Here is a 27,018-nt window from a genome sequence, read left to right as displayed (position 1 = left end):
GTGGAATTCTCAGAATAGAGTTAATTAAGATTATTTACTTGAACTCTCCTGATCACAGAGTACTTTACTATTGTGTCCTGAACCTAAAGAAAATGACCTTACTTAGCAGTTACTTATTGTAAGCTTGCATGTGTTTTCAAAAATTGTAATAGACTTGTTCCACTAAAGGTATCAAACTATTGTTGTGCATTTACATTGAAATGCACTTGAAAAATCTGGTAAAACACTGTAATAGCAAGATACTCAAATATAAATGTTCTATTTTTACAGCTTGGCAATAGATTAGAGTGTCAGAGGCATTTTAGAACAAATAATAAGCAATAGTTTAAATATCTATTGTTGACAATGTATTGCTTAAATTTTCACATTAAGTCTTTCCCCAAAATGTTAGGGGAAGTTGCCTTTGAACAGTCAGATTTGGTAATCTATATTGTATGAGCATATTAACATTAAGCTAAACCTATGCCAAAATGTTGAAATACTGCTTTTAAATACAGACATTTTAGAGAGTTACCTACTTGAAGTCCTTATTTTTAATCCTATAAACCATGTACCATTTGCTTGTCTTTACTACTTACATAATGAAGTTTCATGCCTATTTTAACATATGCATGTTTTAAGAAATGTCTTTTCTGATGTGCTGTATTAATATCCGGTCTGGGATTACCAGGCAAATATATATAAGCAGCCATTCTTTTTAGAACCACTTCATTTTTGTGAGTATGAGTTCCTGAATGACTAAAAGTTGGTAAAACACTATTGTAAGTGGAGCAAAATGTTTCTTGAACATTTTTCTTATGATGCAGAAGAACATCTAAACCAGGAACAGATACTTAGATTATTTCTTTTTGTTAGGAAGTCCTGTAGGCAGTTTCATGCCTACCAGACTTCAGTGGGATGGGCTGCACCAGGGAGCACTCACTTCTCAGTCGAACCAAAACAAGGGAGCCAAATCAGATACCAAGCTCAGCCATGCCACAGTGTCTTATTCCTGTATCTGTTTCTATACCAGTAACATGCTGAGAATGTTCTTTTCCTATGACTTTGGGCACTGTTAATTGTTAGGGTTTTGTCACTTGTAGTTCAAGAAGTCTGTGGAAATACATTCTGATACAGATTTTGTTAAAAATCTTCATCAAAAATAGTTAACACTCCTTGAATGCTGCTTTGAGCATGCTGTGTGACAGATAAGTAGTGAGTAGTTGTGGAAAATGCTAGAATTTCAAATTACACATGGAATAGGGAGAATTAAAAATTGTACAGTATGATGCACTGAAGACTGTGAACAAAAATTTTAGCATTGTATATTAGTTCTTTCAAGATGTTTAAATAAAACAGAAAACTTGAATTCCAGTAGAATTTAAAATAGTTTACAAATTACAGAATGCCTTCATGTGGCAGGCAAAGTAATGTATGCTCATCTGAAAAACATCAGTGCTTACCAGTTACTCTGCATGGTGTGAATGTAAATGTGAAATGCTTCTCTTTTTTCTCCTTTTTTTTTTTTTTTTAACTCTCTGTGCTGAGTGCACACAGTAACACCATGGCTTCAAGATTTAAATATACTCATTAAATTGGAAAAGCTGTAATAATTTACAGTCACTTCCTACTGCAGTGACAGAAGTTTATGAAGTACTTCTTAATGCATTTTCTAGTGCTGTGTTTGGAAAGTGAGCAGTTATATACTCCGTGGACAGAATTTTGGTTGTTATTTCCAGCTTGCAAAATGTGCTTGAACATAAGGGAAAAAAAATTAAAATTTGATGATGAAGAAATTTACCTGTAAATAAAGTTGGGCAGCAAATATTATAGGAAACCAACTAGAGTAGTGGAACTGAATGGTGGAGTAATGGCCAATGGTGTTTGGTATTTCCAGCAGTGCTGTAAAGAGAATAACAGTGATTTGGATTGCTGTGCTTCTGAATGCAGGGGTGCAGCAACACGAGGCAGTAAAGTACATCCTTCCACCTGCCTGTTCTGAAATTACATTCAAGCTTGCCTGTGATAATGCATGATTTAAGAACAACTTCTTTCCTCACATTGTTATAGAAACATTGGTAGTGTCTCAGACAATAATTTAATGTAATGCTTTTTCAGTGCAAAGCTGTTTCTGTTCTCTCATGGCAGCATGTGCTGTACTTTGAATCTGGAGAGGCAGGGAGAGTCCGTGAGAATGGTGTCTTTGGGAAACATCAACTTCCGGAAGCTGGTTAAATCACTGCCAGCGCTGGGAAGGTGCTGCTCCAAAGAGAAGATGGATTCCATTCAGAGAATGTGGTGAGGAGTAGAATAGGGAGCAGAAAGCAAGGTAGACAGGCACTTTCTCTGACCATGTGTGAGCCCCAGCAGATCTGTCTAGTGGCCTGGTCCTTTCCATATAAAAATTAATTTTATTCTGTTGCAATGTAAGGTAATTAATTAGCTCTTGCTATGTTTCATTGCCATAGATTTCTGGTTAAAACTTTGCAATGTCATAAAATGAGTCAACCTTATGGAAGAAAAAAGAAGACCAAAAAAGGAAGTTTCACTATTAAAATTGTTAAAACTGCAAAGGCAAGAAATGCTGGGTTTAGGTTTGCGTTTGGATCTTTATTTGGGTTTCCTCATGTATAGTCATGGTAGTATTCCCTTAAGTGATCATGTGGTATTTTACCACAAAATCTCCTGGGCCATTAGCTGTAGATGCTGTTAAACTTCTGAACAACTAGGCAGAGGGTTTCAGGAAGGAAAAGGAATAGTTTTGTGATTATTGCAGGTAAATCCCAAAGAGGAATGCTCAGCACCTCACTTGCTCCTACCACAGCCTTCCTGCACAGCGCTGAACAACTCACTGGAACCAAATTTTTGGCAGGTAGCCATTTTTTATTTGTTGCTAGCTTGGGCTTCCCATGAGATATTAGTGTTTTGTATTTAGAAATATTCTGGCCAAAATATTTCACAGCTAGGGTTGCCTTGTAAATCAACTTCTGGATCAATAAGCATCATCTTGGCAGGCCTTGACTTCTGGCTCTATTGCTGATTTATGTGTCACCTTAAGAAAGTCTGTTTAGCTGCAATTTCGTACTCAAGTGGAGATAATAAGGCAGACTGAGTTTGCAGTGTAGAGAAATCAGTGGGAAGCCCTCTGATACTAAGATAATTCTTTAGCACTTGAAGTGGAAAGGGGGGGTTGGAAGAGCCTGAGGAGTGTCTAAGAATAAAGTAGATAAACATTACTGCAGACAAGACTGAGGTATTGGTATATGCTGGGGAAATGTCAGTCTCTCTTTCTGATGGCACTCTGGGTTCCTACAGTACCTAAGCTTTCTGTTCAGCAATGATGAGAGAATGCTCCTATTATTTTTATTTTTGGAAGGATATAATTTGATAGCAATTCTTTCCTGCTTGTGCCTGCCCAGATTGGAAGAAAACCTTTCCTTTTAGATGCAAATTGTTCTCTCTGCTTTTTTACTTCAGGATTAGCCTATTGCAGTGTTATTGAAGTATCTTAAAATCAATCCAAGATTGGTGGAATGCTTGACTACTTTCTTGCTGACAGGATCATTTCAATGAGAGTGGGTCTGGCCTTGCCTATTGGTCGTGGTGAGGAATTTAATCTCTGCTGATTATGGTTTAGGGAGCTCTAGATACCCTGTGATCCTACTTAAGTTTGTCTTTTGCCATACTTGCAGAGTAGCAGTGTGCAGGCAGGATCCTTTCTCATCATTGAAGAAGCAGAATTGTCAGGGGAAGGAACACATTTCCCCAACATTCTCTATCCCTGAAAGAATCAAAATTTTGTGATGAGGCAAGTGTAAGGGGTCACATGCTTACTGACTGCTTTAAAATAAGCTGGGAGGAGAATACTCAGAAGGATGAAGAGCTACCAAGAGAGGTTTTTTTTCTTTTCTAAGTGGCTGAGAACAGAGATTTTGTTTCAGGAGTTACTTTGCACTGCATTGTAACAGTAATTGCTAGAGTGCCTAAAGCTTTTTTAGATACATGTTCTTTGTTGTACATTGGGTTTTTTAAAAAAAGAAAATAAACAGTCATTCTGCTTTCAAACCATGTAGAGTAAATAAGACTGGCTTTACTGCTTGAAGAAAGAACATAAAAATACCAACAGCTGCCTCATTTTTCTGAATGCTATCCAGCCCTTGCCTGGGGCAGGGGTTCTGTGGAAAAAATAATGTGTGCATGTAAAGAGTGTATCACACACACAGGGAAGAGGGGTCTGGTTGAATGGACAATGTCAGGTGTTTAATAACTTATTTAACTTAAGTAATATGTAAAAAAATAGTTTGATGTGTAGCAGGATGTGGTTGGACAATTCAGTGGTGACAGATAATTCCTTCACTTTAAAAAGATGAGGAGCTGTAAAATGCCAGAAAAGCTCTGATTTATCTGAGCAGTCCCACTGAAACCACTGTGACTAAATGGTGATTAACATCAAGAGTAATGAGAACTTCTTGCTAGCCAGAGATCAGAGTGTAGTTCTTTGGCTTCTATCACTGAAGTCCCAGGTGTCTGTCTTCTTGACAAACTGCTGTTGAATTCTGCTGCTTTAAACTTAGCTGCTTCATGGGCATAAAGAGCATTGAGCATTTGCTCAATTTACTTCTGTTTTGGATAATAAAAATTTTGCAGGTTTCTTCTGTGTCCACAATCACGGTTGTGGTGTCAAGATATGTTTTGTTGCTGAAGTTACTGTCAGAATGCAGCAACAATTGTCTTTATTGCAAAGAACTCTTTGTCCTTATCTTGCCCAGTAGATGGTAGTGTTGGCTGATTTTTCTAATTTATTTTAAAGCTGTGCATTAACATATGTGGGGGTTTTGCTCTTTTTTGTTTTTCCTTTGCTTCAGTTGTTCTTCCTTTTTCTTTGTTTTTATTTGTCAGTTCTCTCAAATAATAATTATACCATATATAACATGATAGCAACTTTTATTCTGATCTGATATCTGTGGGAACTGATGAGATCTTTTACATTCTTAAGAAGGCACAAGTAAGAGCAAACCTTGATAGTCTGATCTGTGTTGCTCTGACTTGGACACATGTAACAGTGGGGACTTAATTTGAAACTAGGTTTTATATATATGTTCCCAACAGGTTTGATTTTATAAGAATTAACCTACAACATGATAGACATTTTGCATCGTGCGCAATTTTTTCATCACACATAGAGACAAATGCTCAAGAGTAATTTTATGAAACGTGGAAAAGAGAACTGGAAGCCCTTTTAACATTCAATTTCCCCTACAAAAAACTACAGCATCTTCCAGCCAGCAGGATAGGGCAAAGAACTTCCATTAGAAATGGAAATGCTCTAAACCCACTGGAGGAGAGACAGCAGCAGTCCACTTTTGGTGTTATGCTTTGTCATGCTCCCTGGGACTTCTGTGGTTCAGCACAGCACATGGTGGGCAAAGAATGACAGGCTGAACAGGAAGATGGAGAAGGTTTTCATAAGAACAGAAGAACCTTGTGCTTAGTGCAATAAAATCAAGTTTGAGGAGGTACATAATTCCTTGCTATATCATATGCTAAGAGAGTAAATGTTACGGTACTACATATGGCAGTGTGGCTTAGGAAAAAATGGGTACAAACTGACTATGAGTACATGGAAATTAAAACATAAAAAGGGGTTTTTCAAGAAAGAAATTCAGGAAGGGACTTTCAGTAGAGACACTGGTAACAGAATATCTGGCTGCTTCTGAAACGTTTATGAAATACTTTGTGTGATACTATTGCTTGCAATAGACAAAGGCTTCATATCAGTGGCTTATGATACTTGTTCCAGTCCTGTGTAAATTTTCATACAATTTTAATTTTTTTAAAAATGTTTATTGAGAATAATTTTTAGCATGTGGACAGACAGAAATGGTTCAGAAAGTATTGATAATGTTTGATTATTATTTATTTAAGCCTTTGCTTCCCTCAGTATGTTCGTTTTCTGTTGAATGAATATTAAAATGTTCCTGGGGATAAAATTAACAGTCATACAAGCTGAAATTTTAGTATATCAGGGCATCATTTCCCAAGAACATGAAACTGTATCTCAGCTCTGAGTGGAAGGAATCTCTAATGATGTTTTAAAGGAAGCTATGGTCCTTGATCCTTGTGGAAACTGCAGACAAAGCAGCTGAATAAGTTCTTTGTTGTATAGTTACCTGCTGGCAGCTGGACTCATCCTGCCGACTCAGTTACAATATATTTGCATTAAAAGAATTGCAGTTAATTGAACGTGTATTTTTGCCCTCATTGCTTGCCTTTACATGAAACTTTGGAAGGTAAATTTTCTATCCAGATGTTATATTTATTCCTGTTTATCTTACTGTGAATTTTCTCAGGAAAGCTGTTGAGGTTTCTTTCTCTTCTTTGTTGCTGTCTTTTAAGACCAATGGTTCTATAGTGTGGGACAGAATTATCTTAAGAGGTTACTTAAATTTTGCCAACAGGCATTTGACAAAAGTCAAGTGGATTAAATTTATACCCAATGAACCTTATCATTTATTCTCTTTAAAACATTGAAGGGACAAAAATCAGTCTTTTTTGAGAGTTTATTTGTAAAGTACTTGGTAATGGCCTGACTTTGTTTCTGTCAAGGGGATTTTTACTGTTTGATGCAATGAAGGCAGATTGAAGGGAAATCCCTTCATCCAGGGCAAATTTCTGTATTTATTTAGGGAGTTTTGTGACTTGAAAACAAATTTTTATTATCACAAAGCTATGGATCCATTCTCAGAAGTTAGCTCAAAGGCACTGTTTCTTTCCCTCTATATCACCTGTGAAATTCCAAAGTGTCAAGACACCTAGGGAAGTGTCTGGGAGGACTGCTCTTACTGTATTTTGGTTTAGAGGAAATGTTATGATGAAACTTTTACTTTCAGGTTTTCTGTTGCCTACTCTCTAAGTAGAAGAGACTTACAAATGTGTTGAATTTTTTCATAGGCACATAAACCACCATTAATTGAGATCCTTTTTTGTCATTCTTCCAAGAGTAAACGCTAGTTGGCATGTTGCTCTGGCAACTTTTATTCTGTGATGACTTTGTGCAACATGCTGCTTTGTACATCTATTCATCCTGTTTTCAAGCAGTTAACCTTTGTCACAAGCTGTTCATGTCTTTTCCTCCCCAGCTAAAACCAGAGTATGACTCCCCAGGTGTGAGGCGTTGTTCTCGTTAGCCACAAAGAGCTTGGCAGATACATTAGTGCTGATGGTGTCGCTGGGGAAATAGGGAGAGAGAGAGCAGACGTGAATTCAAGTTTGCATCAGAACAGGGGCTGGAAGCCTCTGAGACTGGTAAAGGCAAGGCTGCAGGTGAAAAGTGAAGTTACACCAGTCAGTGAGGCAGTGCCCAGTCGGACTGTTGTGCCTGATAAGACAGTGGCAAGTTGTCTTGGCGTGGTTGGCCTGACTGTTGAAGAACTTTTCCATAAGGGTTCAGCTCTTGCTGCTGTTAACAGCCTCCAGGGAAAGAGTAGCTGTGAGCAGCCTTCCCTACAGTCATCTGTCTTCCATTGTTTGGTGCCTATCAGTCAGCCTCCTGGAGCCAGAAGGGCTGGCAGGTCACTGCATTACCTGGGGTGATGTCCTTGCATTCCACAGGAGGCCCCAGTGGAGGAGGAGCACGTGAGTGGTGTCAGAGCTGGACATTGATCGAATCATGCGGAAATATCCCAAGTATTTAGGTATCCCAGGACTGTTCAGAAATGCCTTTGGTGCATGGATTTCCTGCTGATACAGTATGAAGGTGTGGGAGAGTGTTTCCAAGAGATGGTCGGTAACCTCCCTGCGCCCTGTTGGCTGGTAGGCTGCTGCAACCTGCAGGTGTCTTGGCCCATGCTCACAGCTTGCCTGCTGTGAGACAGCTCTTGAAATGTTGGAGCTCTTGAAAGTAGGGAAGGTTTTCTCTCTAGCATCTACCTGTTGCAGAGGCAGCAAAGCACCAGGAGCAAAAATGGGCTTAACCAAAATAGGAACAAGACTGAGTGCATAAGTCAGCTGTAAGACTCTTCTGAATAGTAACTCTACTCCTTTTCTTTGGGTGGAACAGCATGACTGTCTCTCCACAAACTGAAGTATCAGCACGTGGTGTTTACTGCATTTGGTTGCCTTTCAAAGTTGAACTCATGGTATTTCAGTCCAGATGGATTTATCAACAGTTTGTCCATGCTTTCATATCTGTTGTGAGCACAGCTGATCACAAGTAAAAATCTTAGCTCCAGATGTCATATGATTGTGTCATATGCCTCTTCTTCCTTTCCCTCCCCTCAGCTTATTATTTCTTATCTGTTCACATTCCTTAGGACTTGTTGACTCTTTGCAAATGTTAAGGCTGGAAGGACTGTGCTGAAAGCACAATGCTGTGGTATGTGTATATGGGGGTCACCTTTGCTTGCAGCCAGAATGGCTTATTTTCAGTACTGTACCATGGCAGGGTCCAAAGTGAGGGGGAATGATGTGTTCATCAGCCTCTGGAGGCACACAGAGGGCCAGGCAATTATTCCCTTTCTCATTTTCCCAATGTAAAGTTGCCTGACCAGAGAAAGAGAAATAGGCTTCATGCTATGGCCTTGAAGGAATATCCTCTCTGGTGGATGCTGGGGAGTTCTGAAGTACCCTCTCAGACATAATTTTCCCTGTTGAAAGCTGTTGGTGAGAGATCACACTGATAAAGACCCGTTCTCTGTGGCAAAGACACCCCTTCGCTGTTCGGAGCAGACGATCAGGGACAAAACCCTGCCTTGAGCTAAACCGTGTAACCAGCTGGGCCTGCAAACCACGTAGTGACTGGGAAGCAGAAGCTATTTTCATGTGGCAGTGCTGTAATCACTACAGCATTGCAAAGAAACTTTTCTTCTGGCAGCAGGATGCCTGTAACTCGCGGTGCTCCATTGTAAGCACAGCATGTGGGGCATTGTTGAGCCTTGTGTCTGGCTGACAGTAATATCACATTCAGCGTGTAATTAAACACCTCATAAACTGCCTTGAGATATTTGTTTATGTGCACTTTATAGTGGAGAAGTACTGTGTTTTCAGAGGATGCTGAAATTTCTGTACTCTGTGAAGCATTTGGTGTGTGATGTTCATTCAGCTCCCTTGTCCTCAGAAAGAATAGTCAATGTCTGGAGTGTGTTATTTTGCTGGCAATGAAAAACATCTGGTTAAGGGATGTTCTCATTAATTTCTGTTACTGATTTTTTTTTATGTGTGTAAGTTAGATATTGATCTGTATGTGGAGGCATCTGTATCAGTATCTATTGCAAATTAATATTTATAGATATCAAAATGAATTTGCATTTGGCTTGATAGAAACAAGAAAGGCTTGGTTTGAATCCCATGGGGATAAGCAGAAACACATAGAAAATAGGCAATGTGGCAAGGACACCATGTAAAAACTATATTGAATAGAAGATACTTCAAGAGACTTCTAGTAATTTTTTACTATGCTCTATTCCATTTGTTTTGTCTTACAGTTTAGAGTCAATGAATTTGGGGCCCTGGAAGTAATTACAGATGAAACTGAGATGGAAAGTGTTAAAAAGGCCACTGCTACCACAACCTGGATGGTTCCAACTGCTCAAGAAGGTCAGTTAAGAAGCAGTAAACATTTTCTGTGGTAGACTGTAGTTTCTTTAATGTACCAGCTTTCCTTAAAGCTTCCCTCCAAAATAAAAAAAAAACCAAAAAAAACTTACTTGCTTTAATGGACAGAGTATCTCTGATGAAGTAACCCATTTCTTGGGATGTAAATTAGTATGAAAATAAATTCATTTCAAGTTAAAAGGAAATAATTCCACAGTTAAACATCTGAAGTTCAATTACAGCCACAATTTTTTCCTTAGAGTAATTTTCTCTAAATTTAGAATTGGTATATTCCCTCTATTTAGTTTGCAAAATAGTAAATTTCTTTAAATTATTGAGAATTTTTTAGAGGTCATTTTTGTTGAGTTTGGTTCTCCAGACTGCCCACAGACTTTACAAACTGTGCACTGCAAATTGCCTTCGTATGGTCAGCTCAGCAGCCACCACTGATGTCAGTGTTAGCTGTGCAGTGTGTACCCACACAGATGCCTTGCTCCTGCCAACTATGCTTTTTTGCAGCATTAAAATCTGTGTGTAGTAACAGTTAGTGTTTATCTGGAATGGTATAATTATAAGGTAGTATGTACCTACCAGATAAGGTGTTTCCTGCATTTAAAATACTGAAGTAAGAAACACCTGTTTTGTTCAAGAAAAGTTGGTTTATGTGGTCATAAATTACTGCAATCTTTTTACACTGACTCCAGTAATGATGGAGTAGCATGGAAGAGAATATCACAACTGCGAGTATTTAATTTGCGAGTATTTACAACTTCCTAGTTTTTTCCTTGTTGGTATTACATTTTATCAACTTTCTTTTAAAATATGCATTCTGTAAGTCCTTTGAAAAGCAGACTTCACAATTTTTGTTTCATAATCATCCCTATAAGCAGGAGAAGTGAAGGCAGTGAGAGCTTTCCTTTGCTGCTCCCTTGCTATTAGATCATAATTGTCATGTGGAACATTAACACTGGTGGGAAAGTGGTTTGGGCTCCCCCTGAGGTGTGAAGCTTCAGACCACAGTTAATGTGTTCTGTAGCAAGGCAGTGATAGTTAATTCAAGTTTCAAATCTGTGATGAGAGTAGCGAAATTGTGATACTGTAGTAGCAGAACAGATTTTCTGCTTAGACTGAGAGATCACAGTTACTGACAGTAAAGCATGAAACTGCATCCGCTACAGTCTGGCAAACCTAATCAAAAAAAATTGTGATTCTCCTGAATTAAACTTGGTTTATGGACATATAAACATATCAAGTAAGCATTCTGCTGCTACCTTACACTGTCCTTGATTAATTTAGTGCTCTCCAAAAGTAAAAACGCTGCTAAAATTTTCCATTGTGAGAAGAAATAGCTGTTTTGAACCACTTATGATGCTGGTGTGTAAATATAACATATATATTCTTCTAGGGGAGATATCCTGCATGCTATGAGTTCATTTGACTCTGCTATCAAAGACAGTACAGTGCCTAAGCAACACAAATAATTTGTGACTTGAAATTTGCCTTTTGGGGGGGGGGGGGTACAAAGACAACAACTTGCTCTAGAGGCTGGAGTACTTGACAGTGCTTCATACTTGCTTGTGAGGGAAAAAAACTGCATTCTCTCCTGGATATAGCCTCTCCTGGGCTATATGCCTGTTGTGGGGAAATCGCAGCTTAGGATGAGTGAGTAACTTAGTGTTTGAAGATTGCTTTGTTACAAGTTTAGTGATTTTTCACTTTTGGTGGACCTCAGGCTGGTTGAGCAACTGCTGCTGAAGACTGCAGACTGTAGTCAGCGATTTGCTTCCAGAAGTAATTTCACCTAATGAAAGATAACTGCCCCCAACCCTTTTCTCCCAAATTTAGATATAGGCATATCAGCAGGAGATGAGGTCATGGATTCTGAGCAGTGATGACTCTGTGGGCAGTCAGTGTGGTGCCTGTCGCAAAATTCAGTCCTTCCACGAGTAGCCACGTCAAGCAGTGACAGAATCATAGAATCAGTGGGTTCCTCTCTCCTGTTGCAATTTGAAAACCCAATTTGTTTGTCAGCAATCTGGACTTCATACAAACACTAACTCCTAGTTCTTGTTCTGACAAGAGTGGTGTGGCTTATGTTTTTCTGTTTGCTTGGTAAGGCCTGCTGAGGATGGTTGGGAATGTATCTCCTCTACTTAAGTGAAGTTAACTTTTGTCGTTGTGCAGCCTTTTCAGAAAAGACAGGGATCCCCACAAGGTTGAAGGAAACTCCAAAAGTGGATGGACTTGTTTTCTGTGAAAACTGTTACCGCTATGGTACCATAGAAGAATTTGTTCCTGAAGGGAAATTTTGCAGCCAGAAATGTGCCCAGCAAGTAAAAAACAAGTAGGTGCTATAATAAAGCATAGAAACAAAGAATTTGGCATAAATGCAGCACGAGAGAGAAGTGGTGGGATAAAATGTTTATGGTGGGGAGGGGGGGATATTAAACAGACAAGTTGCGTTGTCACCATTGGTTTATAATTTTCTTTCACTGTTTTTTTGTGTAAATGCCTTAACAACATTTGGTTTTGTCTAACACTGACATTGAAGGCAGTCTTTTTTACTCAGAGTGTGCTGTGTTCTGCTGTCAGAAGCAAGCAGTAAAACAGTCTATGGGATGCATGAATCAGTGTCAGACTCCCACCCTGTTTCATAGTCATTAGAATTAAGATAATCAGTAATGAGATGGTTGGGGTGGTAAGTTAATTATAATTAAGTGCAAGAGCTGTTTTATAGATGACAGTGAGTGAAAACATGAGTATGCTGCAGTTTCTCAGTTCTTTTTTTTTCAGTTAGTTCATTTCATCTCATCATAAAAGTATGTTTCTGTTAGTGTGTCCATTCTGTATTGTATATCGCTAGATATGGCAGTTTTTAACATTTATGACTTTGTACGTTTTCTTTCATCTTTAGCTAATTGCTTCAAAAGTTTTCTGTTCTGATTTCTTGTTTAGCATTTTATGCAATCACATACCAGCTTTCTCCAATTGGATTTGTCAAACTTAACAATTACCTTTGCCTTCCTCTCTGTAAACTGCCCTGCAGTCCCAAACATTTCACAGTTTGCTTCTCCAGGAGACTTGATGGTATATGGAAAAAGACACTCTGTTTAAAACACGTAGAACTTGTTCAGCATAAGCTGACAGTTTTCCTTTTACAGTTGCTATTGTGTGTCTCTCAGATTAATTCTTTTGGCAGAATTAATTTTCAGTAGTATTTATAAGAATATGTTTGGTATAATACTATGGGACCCACACACTGGTTTTTTAACTTGTTTTATGAATATGAGAAGTGAAATAATACTGGCTTTGTGTCATTGTGTTACTCTTGTGTTAGAGAACCAAAGGAGGAAAATCCCAGCATGGAATGCAATGGAGAAGATGATTCTAAAGGCATTCGGAAAAGAAAAGCAAAATTACCTCTCAAAGAAGAGTCCCGGGATAATGGGGAGAAGAAGGAGAATCCCGATGAAATTGTTAGTATGCATCATAAACCCATTCCTGCAAATATTTGGGAGGGAGTTTTGCCTTGTGTTGCAATGTCAGTAGCTCCATCAGTCCACAAAGAGAAGAGACTTCATCACTCTGTCAGAGCCACAATAAGTAGTTGGTTTGTTTGGCAATTAATTATGCCTCAGCAGTAAATTGTAATATTATTGACAATGAACTGATAAAAGCTGGTTTTTATCACTCTTCCCTGCTTTTTTAAGACCAGAATAAAAAGAACTTAAAGAAAAAATGATGCTAATCTAGACTTGCCAAGTCGTAGACATAGAAAAACAGGAGTACATATTTCCCAACACCTGTTACTTTGTCATTCTGCATATGAATAAATAACTATAGACCAATAATTTATTTACAAAGAAAGCTTCACTACAGTTAAGAAGAGAATACTTTGGATTTCCTTAGTGTAATTTGCCTTTGAAAAACATAACCAAAAATTTGGTTTGCTCTCGTGTTGCAGTGTAATTTGCTTTGGGGCACCTTTTGGGTTTTTTTCCTTTTGAATTTATTGATTTTTTCTTCACTTCAGAAAAAGCTTACCACAGTACCTTCCTGTAATGTTTGTTTCCCTATAATATTTGTTTTCTTCCCAATAGCTGTGACACTACTGGAGGTAGCACAGTTTTCAGGGAGAAGGGTAGAGTTCTGCAGCCACTGAATTGTCAAAAGGCTGAAGACGCTTGAGTTGTCAGGGGGGAATTTGCAGCTGTCTGTATAGCAATATCTTAGGCAAAAGTCTGGGGGTACCTTCTTTGTCTCCATGCATCTGCCTTCCCAGATGAGTACTTACTCTGCTCATCTGTTCAGGTGCTCACAAAACTGTTAATACAAAAACAGTAAAAAAATTATAAGGATCAGTGCCATTTTATATTTAATAAAGCAATAGTACCTTTGAAAAAAGCCAGACTAAAGCTGTGAGAGGTTTTCTTTTAAATTATTTTGGAAACGTGAACATGCCAAAGGTACTGTTATTGATCAGTGTCTCAGTGAGGTCTGCTGAAGGCTTCATGATCTGTCCCTGGGTCAGGCAAGGCTGGCTGGCTGAGTGCCAAGTGGTGAGAGTCCTTCTGCCTGTCATTTTCGCTGTTTGCTGTACTTTGTCACTGATGGCTCACTTTGCTTCTGTTAGACATCTGTGCATTTGTTTGAGGTAGGAGAGAGCTGGGTCAATAGCCATTTAAATGGAGTTTAAACTACAGTATCTCAGGTTTTATCATACTAGACTTCTAAGCTAGTAAGGTTACTGTAGTCTTTTTTTTTTTGTTTTTTTCTCTTTCTAATTTAGGAGGACAAACCTGAAGGAAGGATCTTGAGAGTCTCACAGAGAGCCAGGAGAAAAAGAAAAGGGGAGATAACAGTTTTGAAACAAAGTAAGTTAGATTATGAAATGAAAATCTCAACCATCAATTCTTTAGGTAATATCCATATCTTATTGTGAATTGCCAGCATTGTTTCACAGAATTTGTGTTCCCTATTGAATTTTTTTCAGTACTGTAAAAAAACGGTGCCAGTGTCATTTATAGCAATTAAATTTTAAGGCAGCATAGGGGAGGATATAGTGAGTGTAAATGCAACTAATGTATATTTCAGGTTTTTTTTCTTTTCATCCCTCTAAATAGTGCCAGTATTAGAGGGAATCAGCTCCATTGAGTTCCCAGATGTTGAAAGACATGTATCAAGCAGCAGTGAAAGTTTACTTTTGTTTCCTTGGGGATCAATTTTGCATCTTCATTATGTGCTAGAAATAGACACATTTATGGAACTGTTTAGGAATAATTGCTATAATCAATCCAAAGGGAGATATACCACATCAAGCAACATAATAAACATATTTTAAGTGAGTGCTGTCCTTTCAAGCTATTTGTATGATAGATAATTTTAGGCAGGTTTGGAGAATCAGCTGCTATTATACCTCAGTGGTACACCAACCACAGACCTACATCTTGCCCTCCAGAGTGCTTCTTATGCTAGATGGGGAGACATTAACAGAGGTTGCCAGGCCACTAATCAACGCAGAACTCCAATTAGCTTTGATGTACACTAGGCAGATGAACTGCTGGCTGAAGATGAACAATAAAATTTATGAAAGATGCCCCTCCCAGGACAGAATCACTCCTGATATGTTTCTATAGCTGCTTCTAAGGCTGAAGAGATAAGAGAGATAACAGAGATAAGCTGATGCTCTGTGAAAATCACTGCTGCCCACTGACAGAATGATCATACACATTTCTTCTGTTGGGTTTTTTTAATTTTCATTTGGGAAAACATCAGTATAAAAGAATAAACTGGTATTTGTATTCAGAACCAAGCACAATTAATTTCTTTAATGGAATAGATAAAAACTGGGTAAGTCCCAAATAAAATGAATGTGGTCTAATAGTGTTGAGCGATCACTATCACTTTGAAATTTATTATCTTTTGGTTACATTATCATCTTTCTTCAGGAGAGTTTGGCATCACTATTGTTATGGCTCATATTTTAATCGTAAAAATGCTAAGCCAGACTGTTACTTAAGGGATTTATTTTTCTTGTGAGTAGCCCACAGTCTGGATCAAGCCAGAATCATAGGGTGGACTGTGATGAATCCTTCCAACCATGTGAGCTTATGGTCTGAAATGCTAAGCTGCCTGTGCAGAGGCAGCATTTTAGGTGGAGATCAGTAGAGCAGAGTAGAGGTGTATGAAAGTAGGAACATACAGGGCCAGCCTCACAGACCATCTGTTCTTGAAGTTCCTGGCTACTGCTAGTGCAGGTAGTGCCTTATTTTCAAGGCCTAAAAACTGTGTGACTGTAGCCAGTATTAAGATGGACTGTAAGCAATATTGCAATTACTATGCAAGTATCCATACTGCATGAACAAACCTGAAACTGGAGGTTTCTGTCATATGCTAATGACATCATGAGGAAAAAAAGTACTGGTGACAGTTCTGATGGCTTGGAGAAAATACTGTTAAATCACTGCCTTTCTACCCCAAACCATCAAACTACAAAGTGATGGAGTAGGTGAGAAACATTCTGAGTACTGTAGAAGTACATGGGGGAAGAAGAAACCCCTTAAAATACTGAGCTATTTTGTGATTTGAACTCATCTTTTTATACATCTGCAAATTGTATATCTTAATGCTTCTTAGGAGCAGTAAGGAAAAACGGGTTGGAGCAAGACTTTGTAAGTTGTTCTTGAAAGCTTCTGAAGGAGCTTTATCTTGTTACTAATCCAGGTTTGAACTGCTGGAAATGTTTCTGGGCAAACCAGGAACCTTCATGTTCCTGATGCCTTTGAGCCTACAGGGCTTCTCCTTTTTCTGAATTAAGTTCTGAGCAACACCATGAGTGCATTTCATAAAATGTAAATTTAAGGATATTATAAACTTCAAAATGTTGTGGGGGTTTTTTTCTTGAGACATTAACAGTTACAGAAATATTTCACTGTTTTATGCTTCTTTATAGCTGTACCCTCTAAAGGAAGGCAAGCATGGTGTTGGGCATCCTATCTGGAGGAAGAAAGGGCCATTGCAGTACCTACTAAGCTTTTTAAAGAGGTATGACCATCTGAAACTTAAGTCAGTCAACCACTTAAGATCATGAAATTCCTGGGAAATCGATACACAAAAATAGTTTGAAGATTTTATGCTTTTCTGGGGGAAAACCTGCATGATGAAAATAATGCTGTGTCCCTCAGCAATTATGAAAGCAATTATCTTTCTCTGTTTTTTCAGAGAATTCTGTTGTTGTTGATGAATGCTGTTAAATCAGACTGCAGAAAGCAGATACTTTTCCAAGATCTGCCGTTCTAGCCATTCCTTTTAATCTCTGAAGCTAAAAATGTGATACATAGCCACACTTTTTCATGCCATATAATTTTCTTTAAATATGTTTAGAAAGGTGGTACAAAGGTCATCTTTTGTCTTGTTGCTTTGATTATATTACCTGTCTTTTCTTCAGCTTCTGCTGTCATTATATTTTGTTACTACATCAGATACTAATTCATCTTGTTCTTTTGCCCATCATCTGATTGGATGTCACATCATCATGTCCTGCTTGTCCTTTGCCTGCTATGGTAGTCATTGTCATTTCAGTGCTTTCGTTAGTGCCACTTCTCTTGCTTGGAAGAGAGCTTTGTATCCCAATCCATAAGGTTTCTGTGGTGTTATCTTCTCTTGCAAAACCTGGTGAAACCTGTGAACATGTCTCAGCTGCTGTACTCCTGCTATGTGTTGCTTTTTTTTTGATAATTCTGTTCTTACTTGTAGTCTGTTTCTTGCATCAATTTCTTTCTGTATGTTTCATACTTCAGCTGTTAAGTCTTCTGTGCAGGAATTAGCTTTTCAGCTTATGCATGCATGTGATGCTGATCATTAATTGATGCTTTTAGATGTTGTTGAGTTAGAAAAGTGAAGAACTAGGATTGAGGTGTGCAGATTCCATAGATTTGTGCAAGAACAACTGTTCTCTGACTACCTTTAGTTGTATCCCCCAGTGCCATATACTGGTTCAAAAATTAGCAAGAAAACAATCTGGATAAGGAATATCCTAGTGAGAAGGTAGATTTACAAAGCATTGCTCTGCCTGTCTGTAGGTCCATGAAATGCTATAGCAGCTCACAGGCTTTTGCAGGATGCTGCACATGGTGATGAAGTCTGGAATTACTCTATGTTTCTTCCACATTGTACCTTTCTCATCCAGTGCATCTTAATTTAGTATTTTCTTTCAAAGTCTTTAGCCTCTGGGTAATGCTTTATTTAGTGGGCAGTATTTAAAACCTGTAGCAGAAAGACAATTCTTAATAACACTCAGAATTGGCCAGGTAATATTTCTCCATTTTACAGATGAGCAATCAAGCCATATAAACAGGTAGGTTAAAAAAAACCCCAAATCAAACATCACCAATTATGAATCCTTGATTTCTGTTTGCATTTTGAGTATTACTCTTTTCTTCTTTTTTTTTTTACCAGTTCAGAAGCAATACTTTTCACTGTGCTGTTTTGTACCCATAGTTAGGAATGGTCAGGATGATGGAGAGTCCTTGCCACTTCCTGATCTTAGAACAATTTCTAAACTGTGTCTCACAAAGTTTTGCTTCCTTCCAAGTAGGTGGTACCTTTCTGAGTAGCTCCCTCGGTACCCTTCTCTTCCCATTGGCTGCAGAGGTACTGCAGTTGATTCGGGAGCATGTGTAGCTTTTAGACAGAAACGGAAGGAAAAGGGAATATTTAAGATGCTTTTCCTGTGTATTTTTTTGTAACCATTTGGGACATCAAAACTGTGAATTTTCTAACCTGTGGAAAACTGTCTTCAGTTTTGGTCACGTATTTTTCTGATATTCCTTCCAATTTAACCTTAATATCTGCTACCTTCCTTCCTCTTTAACAGAGGGATGCTGATGCCTTCTGGTTGAAAATATCCATCCTGCTTAGCCTCTTTTTCAATCCCTGTTTTTTGAAAGCTGTTCTTCTGGGTTCACTGTAATGTGATGTAAGGATAGGTCATGTTCCTGTGATGCAGAAATTCTCCTGAAAGACTACATAATCTGGACTCAGCATATGAAGGACAGCAAGTAGGCCATGTCAATATACAGTGTTCAATATTTCTGCCTTTCAGTTCATCTTTCATGGCCTGAGATGTGGAAGGTAAAATAGAGAGTCGTTGTGATTATTTTAGGGAATGACGTCCACCAGGAAGGTGTCAGTGTCACTGTACAGGCTGAAAAATAAATAATTAAATTGCTAAGATGTTTTATTGACAGTTAGTGAAAAAAGTTGAGGACAAATCATGTCATCTTCTTTCCCTTGACTCTTTTGCTAATTCTTCCTAATTTTCTTGCATACTCTCAAAGTTTAAGTCATTCTAGTATCAATGTGTTTTTCAAACAATCACCAATTTCTCTTTTCCTCTCTACATTTTTGAAAACACGAGACTTAATTTAAAGTGATTTATTAGTTCTTTCAGAAGCATGAATAATAAATAATCGTTGTTCTATTCCTTACAAAGATATTGGGTGTTTCTCCGCTATACTTTCAGAAGTATTGAAACTGTTACTTTCCCTTGCAGTATCAGTCTTTCCCATACAACAAGAATGGATTCAAGGTAGGGATGAAGCTGGAGGGTGTGGATCCTGAGCACCAGTCGATCTACTGTGTTCTCACAGTGGCTGAGGTAAGTAGAGGCTGCAAGCAGCTGTGGTGTGGGGTTGTAGGAGAGGCTGAAATGAAACAGCAGCAGCTGAAAACCCTCACTCTTATCTAACAGGCAGACAAACTATACGTAGGAAGATGGTTTTTAAATTAATAATGCTATATTATTTCTGCCTGATAGACATGTGAAAAATATATCCAGTGTCAATGCAGCAGTGACTATTTGCATATATTTAAAATACATAGCTAGAGAAAACAGTATTAGACTAGTTGGATGATGTGTTTATCTGTAATACTGTACTTTTTAAAGAAAAAATAAATAGAAATGTAAGTATGACAACTGATACATAGCAGTTTTATAGAAGTTTGATAGTATTTGCAGTTGCTCCATTCACTGATACAAATACCTAAAAGTTTCTTGTGTTGCTGTTGTGCTACAACTTTTTCAGACTGATGGCCGCAGAAATTGCCTGTATTGGCAACCTGTGCAAGTTAACATAAAATATAAGCTCAGTTTTTCTTTTGCTGTGGTTCATGAAATAGTTTTTCTGACAAACAGCTTCTTTGCTTTCAATAGAGAACCTGCTTCTCAGGTATATTTTGTATATTTTTTTAAACATACCTTACTTTAAGTTTTGCGTAGTTTTAATGGGTTTTTGGATTTCATTTGTGAATTAAAATGAGGAAACTGGAAGTTATGTCAGAATACAAATTAAATATAGAATAGGGCTGATGTTGAGATTTTCACTGATGACTGCAGTAAATTTATGGCATTTGGCACTCAGGGAGATGTGGAGAACTTCCATACAGAGAGAGTATTGTGTCCTGTTTTTTTCTCTCAGTGGCTGACTTATTACTTCATGGAATAATGAAGTTCTGGGGAATACCTCCACTGACTTCTCATCTTTACTTAAACAGTTTTCAGTATCTCTCTGGAGAGCCTTTTGAACATACTTATTGTTCAGTGCTCCCTTGTATATCAGTTAATCAGGATAGCTTGAGAACCTCATTATCTGCACTTTGTCCTCAGTTGTATCAGATGTATTCATGCTCTTCTGTAGGGCTTATATTTTACTCTGATGCTGGGTTGAACTATTTTCAAGTTTTTGAACACTACTGGCAATAGCCAGCTTTTAGTTAAATTCTTTTGACCAGAAGAGGAGGCACTCAGACTGAGAATTGCTTTGCCTTTTAATTCTCTCCAAATAGCTTTGCCTTTTAATTCATTTTATCAAATGAATTTATTCATCCAATGTTGGATTGAGCAGAAGTAAAAAGCTGACTGAAAACATTCAGTTATTACATATGATATCAAATGGAAGTGTTTATGTGTTGGGCAAAGATCTTAAAACATAGTGTTGTACGTTGTCGATTCTTGCTTTTAGGTTTGTGGGTACAGAATACGACTCCATTTTGATGGATACCCAGATTGTTATGATTTCTGGGTGAACGCTGATTCTTCAGACATTCATCCTGTTGGATGGTGTGAAAAAACAGGTCACAAGCTTCATCCCCCTAAAGGTATTGTTAAGTTTAAATCTGTGTGTCTTACACAGTTCTGAGATTGAGACTACCTGTGTAATGCTGTTATATTTTTTTGGCAGAAATGTTTTAGTTAATTTAGTCAAGAGTATTTGAAAATGGCAAATTAAACACTAAGTCTTGCCTAAAATGTCAAGTTTGAAAGCATTTTTTCCACTTTTATTCAGTGGAAATCGAGAGAAACCTAGAAAACAAAATGGGCCATAAGAGTCATCGTAAGGCATTAGGAAAGAAAACTGAGCAGCAAACTTAGACCCCAAATCAATGCTTATTGCAAGATAGTATGTATATAAAATGGCACCTCAGAGAAGAACTCAAAGGTTTGCATTAGTAGCCTTTCATTTTTCAGCTAAAATACAAATTTTTGACCTTCATAATATAAACTTTAAAAATTTGGAACCCGGTGGTCTGACGTGGGGGGGAGGAGGGGAATGGAGGGACATGAAAAATAAGAATATTATTCTAGATGTTTTCTGAAACGTATTTCTATTCTTGTTAATTAAAATGGAATGGGTGGGTAACTCCTAGTGCTGCTGGGCAGAATATGCCTTGTGGTGGGATGTCTCCCATCCCCACAGCAGCAGAGGCAACAGGTAGCTGCTGCTGGGCTTCCAGTGGACATAGGGGAGTGAAGCGGCAAAATCGAACTGGGTTTCACAGAAATTAGAAAAGATAGTGTTTCAGGACACTATTCATTTTGTGTAGAGGAGGCCACTTTTTTTATCTCACACAGGCAAATTCTGCAGCAAGAGAATGGATGTACCTGTGTACATATACATGTCAAAATTGCATTGACTGTTCTATATCTGCAGTGAATAAATCAAACTGACCTTTGGTCATCTTTTGAGAGTTAAATTAGGAGCTTAAGATCTCCCTTTCTCACTTGGTGACAGGAAGACCCAGACTGCCCAGAAACTGTTCCATAATCTACTAGAACCAGGTTTTTTTCCCTAGACTTTGTCCTAGTCCCAGTATCTGATCCCATCACACATACAGTAGGTGGGAGGTTTTTATTGTCTACTGTGAGTTTGGACTTAGGTTTGAATACTCTCTAGAATTACAAAGGGAAAATGAGAAATCTCAATACTGTATTGCTTTAAAAATGGTTTCAAATGGTCTACAGCTGTAGTGTATCAGGACAAGAAGCAATTGGAGTATAAGAAAAGTATTTTTGTTTGGACTTTTAGGTTAATTTATGTCAACTACTATTTGAAATAAAAAGTGAGAAAGCCCTGTGCAGAGAAGGTGAAGGGTTTTAAACTTGCGGTTCCTGGGATAATATGAGAATCTCGGGTTAAGCAAAGCAGTTGTCTCTGGCATATTTGAGTAATACTTCAAATAGTTAAGGGGTGACACATTTCAGTAAAGGCAATCACTCACTGAAATTTGTTGTGGTTTTGGTCTTGCTTTACTGGGTTGTAACATATTGGCTAAAGGAGATGTTTCTATAACTATTACTCAACAGAAAAATGAAGGAGAAAATCTATTTGCTTCCAACTCCTAGCATTGTTTTGTAGATTAGAACTACAAATGGTTTATTGTAGATTATTTTATGCAGTTCAACATGTTATAAATTATTTGTGCTTTTTCCCCCTAAGAAGCGAAACATTAACAGAAATACAGATTTCTTTCCAAGTGTTATATGCACAGAATAAAAAATTTATAAAGTCCATGCAGGGGACAGTTTACACTGTCAATGTGGAAGGGGTCCTGGGGCATTGATTGTGTAAGCAGCTGGTTTGATATAACCTAGGGGGTTTGTTTTAAAGCTGGTAGTGATGATGTATTAGTGTTAGCCTGATGATGTAATACAGTGAAGTCTGGAGGAGGAGGGACTTTTTTTTTTCGTACTGGCTGGCATAGTGGGAAGAGCTGTGGGATCTGTAGGTCTTTTTCTGATTCTGAAGTAGAAGCAACAGACTGAAAAGTAGGTGGAGAACACTTGTTGGCTGTGTGTTTGTGTCAGTGAGACCAACAAAGGGAAGTAAGTTAGTACCTGTAAGGCAGGGAGGTGGTAAGGTGAGGTTTTCATGGGGAGAGACAAAAAGCTGGTTTCTAGCCTGTGCTGTTTGGAGATGTTTGTTCAAAGGGAAGAAGATCATAGTATAAAGTTGATCTCTCACTGATACATGCACCTTGTGTCTCATAAGTGCCCTTTCTTGCCCTTCTTTTACAACCCTCATTTAGGATATAAGGAAGAAGAATTCAGCTGGCCCTCCTACTTGAAGGCATGCAAGGCTCAAGCTGCTCCTAAATCACTGTTTGAAAACCAGAATGCAGTAAGTACTCACTTGTTACTTGTGGGGTAGTTGTGAGTGTGCTCATGTGTGTGGTAGAGACTAATAGCACATTTCAGTGATGGCAGACTTGAGACCTGAAATTTAAGACTAGAATCTTTACAACAATTGCTTTACAATTGAATAACATTCTCCACTGCAGCTAACTGCTGCAATTCCAATTCATTACTTTTCTACTGATCTGTTTAAAATTCCAGTGCATTCAGAAACAGTATCTTAAATTAAAGATTTGTTATTAGTACTGTGTCTTGCACCATAATGTTGGGGAACAAGAATGCTCTTTCAGAGAGAGTATCTAAGACAGAGCTAAAACGAATACATTTAATTTTAGCAGCATGTTTAGGACTTCTTCTTTTTCATAAATCACAAGTCCCTGTGTTTGAATATCTCTCATGTCAGCTAATTAGGCTGCTGCCACTCTGATGGGACAACTAATTGGGAAACTTGGAAATGACATGAATATATTGATTGTGTACACTGGGGAGATTTCTGGGTTTTTAGCATTTATCTTCAGTTAAATGTCTTTCTCTTTGTAGACAGTGATTCCGTCGGGATTTCGAGTGGGGATGAAGCTGGAAGCCGTAGACAAGAAGAACCCGACTTTCATTTGTGTTGCCACGGTAACAGACATGGTGGACAATCGTTTTCTGGTTCATTTTGACAACTGGGACGAGAGTTATGACTACTGGTATGATGTTTTTGTTTTGTATCCTAGTGAGATGTATCAGAACTGTGTTAGCTCTAAGTGATGTTTTCTGTGATGCTTTCCAGACTGGTGATACAGATACCATACCACTTTTGCTAGATTTCTAAGTGTGGCCACCAAAGTACATCTTAGTGGCAAACTGGAGGAATTAAGTTTCCCATGTCAAGCTGCATGTAAAAAATGCTGAGATTGTGCTAAATGAGTGTTTGTGTGTGCTGCTGCATCTGGAGTTGTGGATTGACTTCAATTACATATTATCTCTGAGGCTGATATCTTCAGTGGAGAATATGCACCATGATAATGAGACTAAGTGTACTTGGAATTAGTTTTACTTATAGTTGTGAATTGAAGAAAAGGCTGCATGTATTCGTAAGGTTCTTGATCCACTTCTGTTGTAACAGAACTGTAGTCATCTTCTATAAGGCAACAGGATAGTGGGAAAACCTGGTTTTAGTCCTCTGTGTTCTACATTCCAGTGAAAATTGGGAGCCTGCTATCCTGACCTGTGTTAGAGATGACATTTCTGCATGTTGTATGGTGGAGGGGTTGTGTGTATCTATATAGGAAAGTCAGTGGATGGAGCAGAATGTACTAGGTGCATAAAGATAATGAAGGAGGTTTAGGCTGTCACAGTGAAAGTTTGTGTTCCTACTTGGATCTTCAGCTGACAGATTTAAGGTAGTTTATCTTACAGTCTTTGGGGAGAGTAGGTTACTGCAGAACAGGCAGAGTATTGTATGTATCCCCTTTATGTCTGGGGTTCAGCAGTGGCAACTTAATTGTATAGCTGAGCCTATAAATATAAATGAAGAAACTTTTTATCTGTATTTGATGACTACTTAGGCATTATGTCAATGAGAATGCCACAAAACTATTAAAATAACTTCAAAACTTTGCAAGTCCATCTCTTGAAATAATAATTTTGTGGCCAACATGACAAATAAACTGAAGTAGAACTGACTTACTGAAGCATTAGTGAACAGTCAAGAACTGAATATCAAGGCAATAGACCATACTAGTCAAAGACCAGACAGATTAGCAATTATTTCCATGAAGAAGTAACACAAACCATACATTTTCTCTACAAAGCATCAGGGAAGTGGGGACTGGGAAAACTTAACTCTAAATTTCTTGGTATTTGAATATTCAGTAATAACAACTATGACATTAATAATTAAAATGGCAGTTAGGCAAAGCTTTTAGGATAAACACAGTGCAATATAACCTGTAGTTTGTTCAGACATAGCATAGGTATCTTTCTAAAATACTGCACTGTATATAGCAGATGTATACTGAATTTCAGACTTGTTAATATTCCAAAGTCAACAGGAACTTTGGCCACCAATCTTTTCAGAGGAGGGAGAAGCAGTTTTTAAGTATATAACCAAGCTTTACATTTATGGTGTTAGTTATAGATATAGTATCCTGAAGTGGGTTTTCTGAATTTTGGAGGTAGAATACATGGCATAAAACCCTCATAAAGGATGATGAAAATTTGAAGTGGAAAGTTTTTAGGTTTTCCTATAGGTTTTGATAAATCATTGGAGCTGTGTTTATACTGAAGTCAAGCTTAAGTTTTGTTCTTTTGGTGAAATTGTGAAATACTGTTCTGGAAGCAGCAAGAAGATGCTCCTGGAAGTACTGTGCATGGAAATTAAATTTTGAGTAGTGTGGCCTATATCTCAGCATTGCATTGAGAAAAGTAAATAGAGAAAGAAGGAAAGAAAATGGGAGAAAAGAGCAGCAAATGAAAATAGCAGTTGAATGTCCGACCAAAAGAGAGTCTGAAAATGCAACCTGAATGCATCCCACTTACATTTTTAATTTTAGATATTAGGTTTGTAGGGGCCTTAAAATATCTTAGGTGCATAAATTTCATGTCTACCAACTGCTGTCAGTAACTAAAAACAAAAAGGTTTTTTGAGATTACCCAGAACCGAGCCTCACAGTTTCCCTGTGCCTGCATGTAGGCTTCAATCTCAGAATTATAATGAAGGTGAAATGACTTACTTTGTGTATGTTGGTTATTTTCAAACAAGTACCTCTTTTTACCTTATACCTCTGTATACCTTTTGTGTTTTATTTGGAGTAGACTGAACTTTCTCACTGAGGTTAAAAAACCTTTCCTATTTTTGGATACCTAAAAGAGAGTTGACTGATTTTACTGACTTCAGGCAACAGAAATCCACTACCATCACCTAAGGTTTTTTAGGCTTCAGGCTTTCAGCCTGAAGATAGTCTTCCTTCCTTTCTTTCTGAGTATTAGGAAATATGTTTTTGGTTGAGAGTAAGTACCCTGGCTAGAATTAGTCATTACAGCAGCTCTTTAATGCACGGTCATGATACTTTCAGTATATTATAAATCCTATTAAATTTTCCTTTGATAGTGGCTTTTAGATGGAAGAAAAGTGAACAAAATTGTCAAATTCAAGACTTTACTTAATGAAGGAGAATTTTGGCCTATACAGCATAAGCCTTCAGGTCCTTTCCATCTGTTCCATATCTTTTGATGAAACATAATACTTCTTTGAAAGCCGAAGGCATTCTTGTTCAGTGGAACTCCTGAATTTTCTTACCGTTGTCTGAACCTGGAAATAGCATTGGGAATCTTTGGGTATGTCAGAACTATGAGTTAACTACAGATCCATCTCATATTCCTCCATTCTCTTACATCAGTTTTGCTTGCACACAGATCGATGTCACCTTAGCTTCCTAATTTTTTTGTGACCAAATGGAAGCACAGCCAGAGTTCATGAAAGAGGTGAAGCTGTGCCAGCTTGTTGCTGTTTGTGCACAGGAGAAGTGGAGCAATGGCTGTGCTGGACGTACTGCATCCCAGACTTGCTCTGTCAGAGGGCTCTGGGTGCCTTCATTCATCCTTGGCTGGGTCTGAACTTCCCCTGCTAAGAAGTTCGTACAAGCAGCTTTTGGGATCAGCTTAGCAGGAGTGTGTTAAAATACAATGGCCCATGCATCTCTCACTGTTCTGTTCCTGTCTGTCTTGCATAGAAAAATGATTTCTGAATCCTTCTGTGAAAATAAAATAGCTTTTGGTTTTTGGAATAATTTTCTGATCTGTATGACTTTTGGAACAGACTGGATTTTGGTGTGAGACTAAGTAAGAGGCCAGCCCTGTTCTCCATCAGTATTTACTACTTTCCTAGCAGCCAAGTCCTTAAAAGTTGCACTCTGCTTGTTTCATTTTTGAGATAATTAACTTTGCTCCACTTTCTCTTTGAAAGGAACAGTCTTTTAGAAGGGGTTATA

At 38.0% G+C, this 27,018-nt stretch overlaps 1 protein-coding gene across 5 annotated transcripts in view; it reads left to right on the top strand.

The window, feature by feature from the left end:
* L3MBTL3 (L3MBTL histone methyl-lysine binding protein 3) overlaps positions 1–27,018 on the top strand; it is a 75,552-nt gene that overhangs the window by 12,094 nt on the left and 36,440 nt on the right. For all 5 annotated transcript variants that reach the window (XM_069010787.1, XM_069010786.1, XM_069010784.1 and 2 more), the window contains exons 3-11: positions 9,462–9,573; positions 11,755–11,914; positions 12,908–13,046; positions 14,360–14,444; positions 16,523–16,614; positions 19,124–19,228; positions 20,592–20,727; positions 22,936–23,027; positions 23,582–23,733. In XM_069010787.1, coding sequence (XP_068866888.1) covers positions 9,462–9,573; positions 11,755–11,914; positions 12,908–13,046; positions 14,360–14,444; positions 16,523–16,614; positions 19,124–19,228; positions 20,592–20,727; positions 22,936–23,027; positions 23,582–23,733 — 1,073 coding nt within the window. The remainder of the gene's footprint in view (positions 1–9,461; positions 9,574–11,754; positions 11,915–12,907; positions 13,047–14,359; positions 14,445–16,522; positions 16,615–19,123; positions 19,229–20,591; positions 20,728–22,935; positions 23,028–23,581; positions 23,734–27,018) is intronic.

The sequence above is a fragment of the Aphelocoma coerulescens genome, chromosome 3 (assembly GCF_041296385.1).
Source record: "Aphelocoma coerulescens isolate FSJ_1873_10779 chromosome 3, UR_Acoe_1.0, whole genome shotgun sequence".
Classification (NCBI taxonomy): domain Eukaryota; kingdom Metazoa; phylum Chordata; class Aves; order Passeriformes; family Corvidae; genus Aphelocoma; species Aphelocoma coerulescens.
This window is presented reverse-complemented; position numbering and strand designations above follow the sequence as displayed.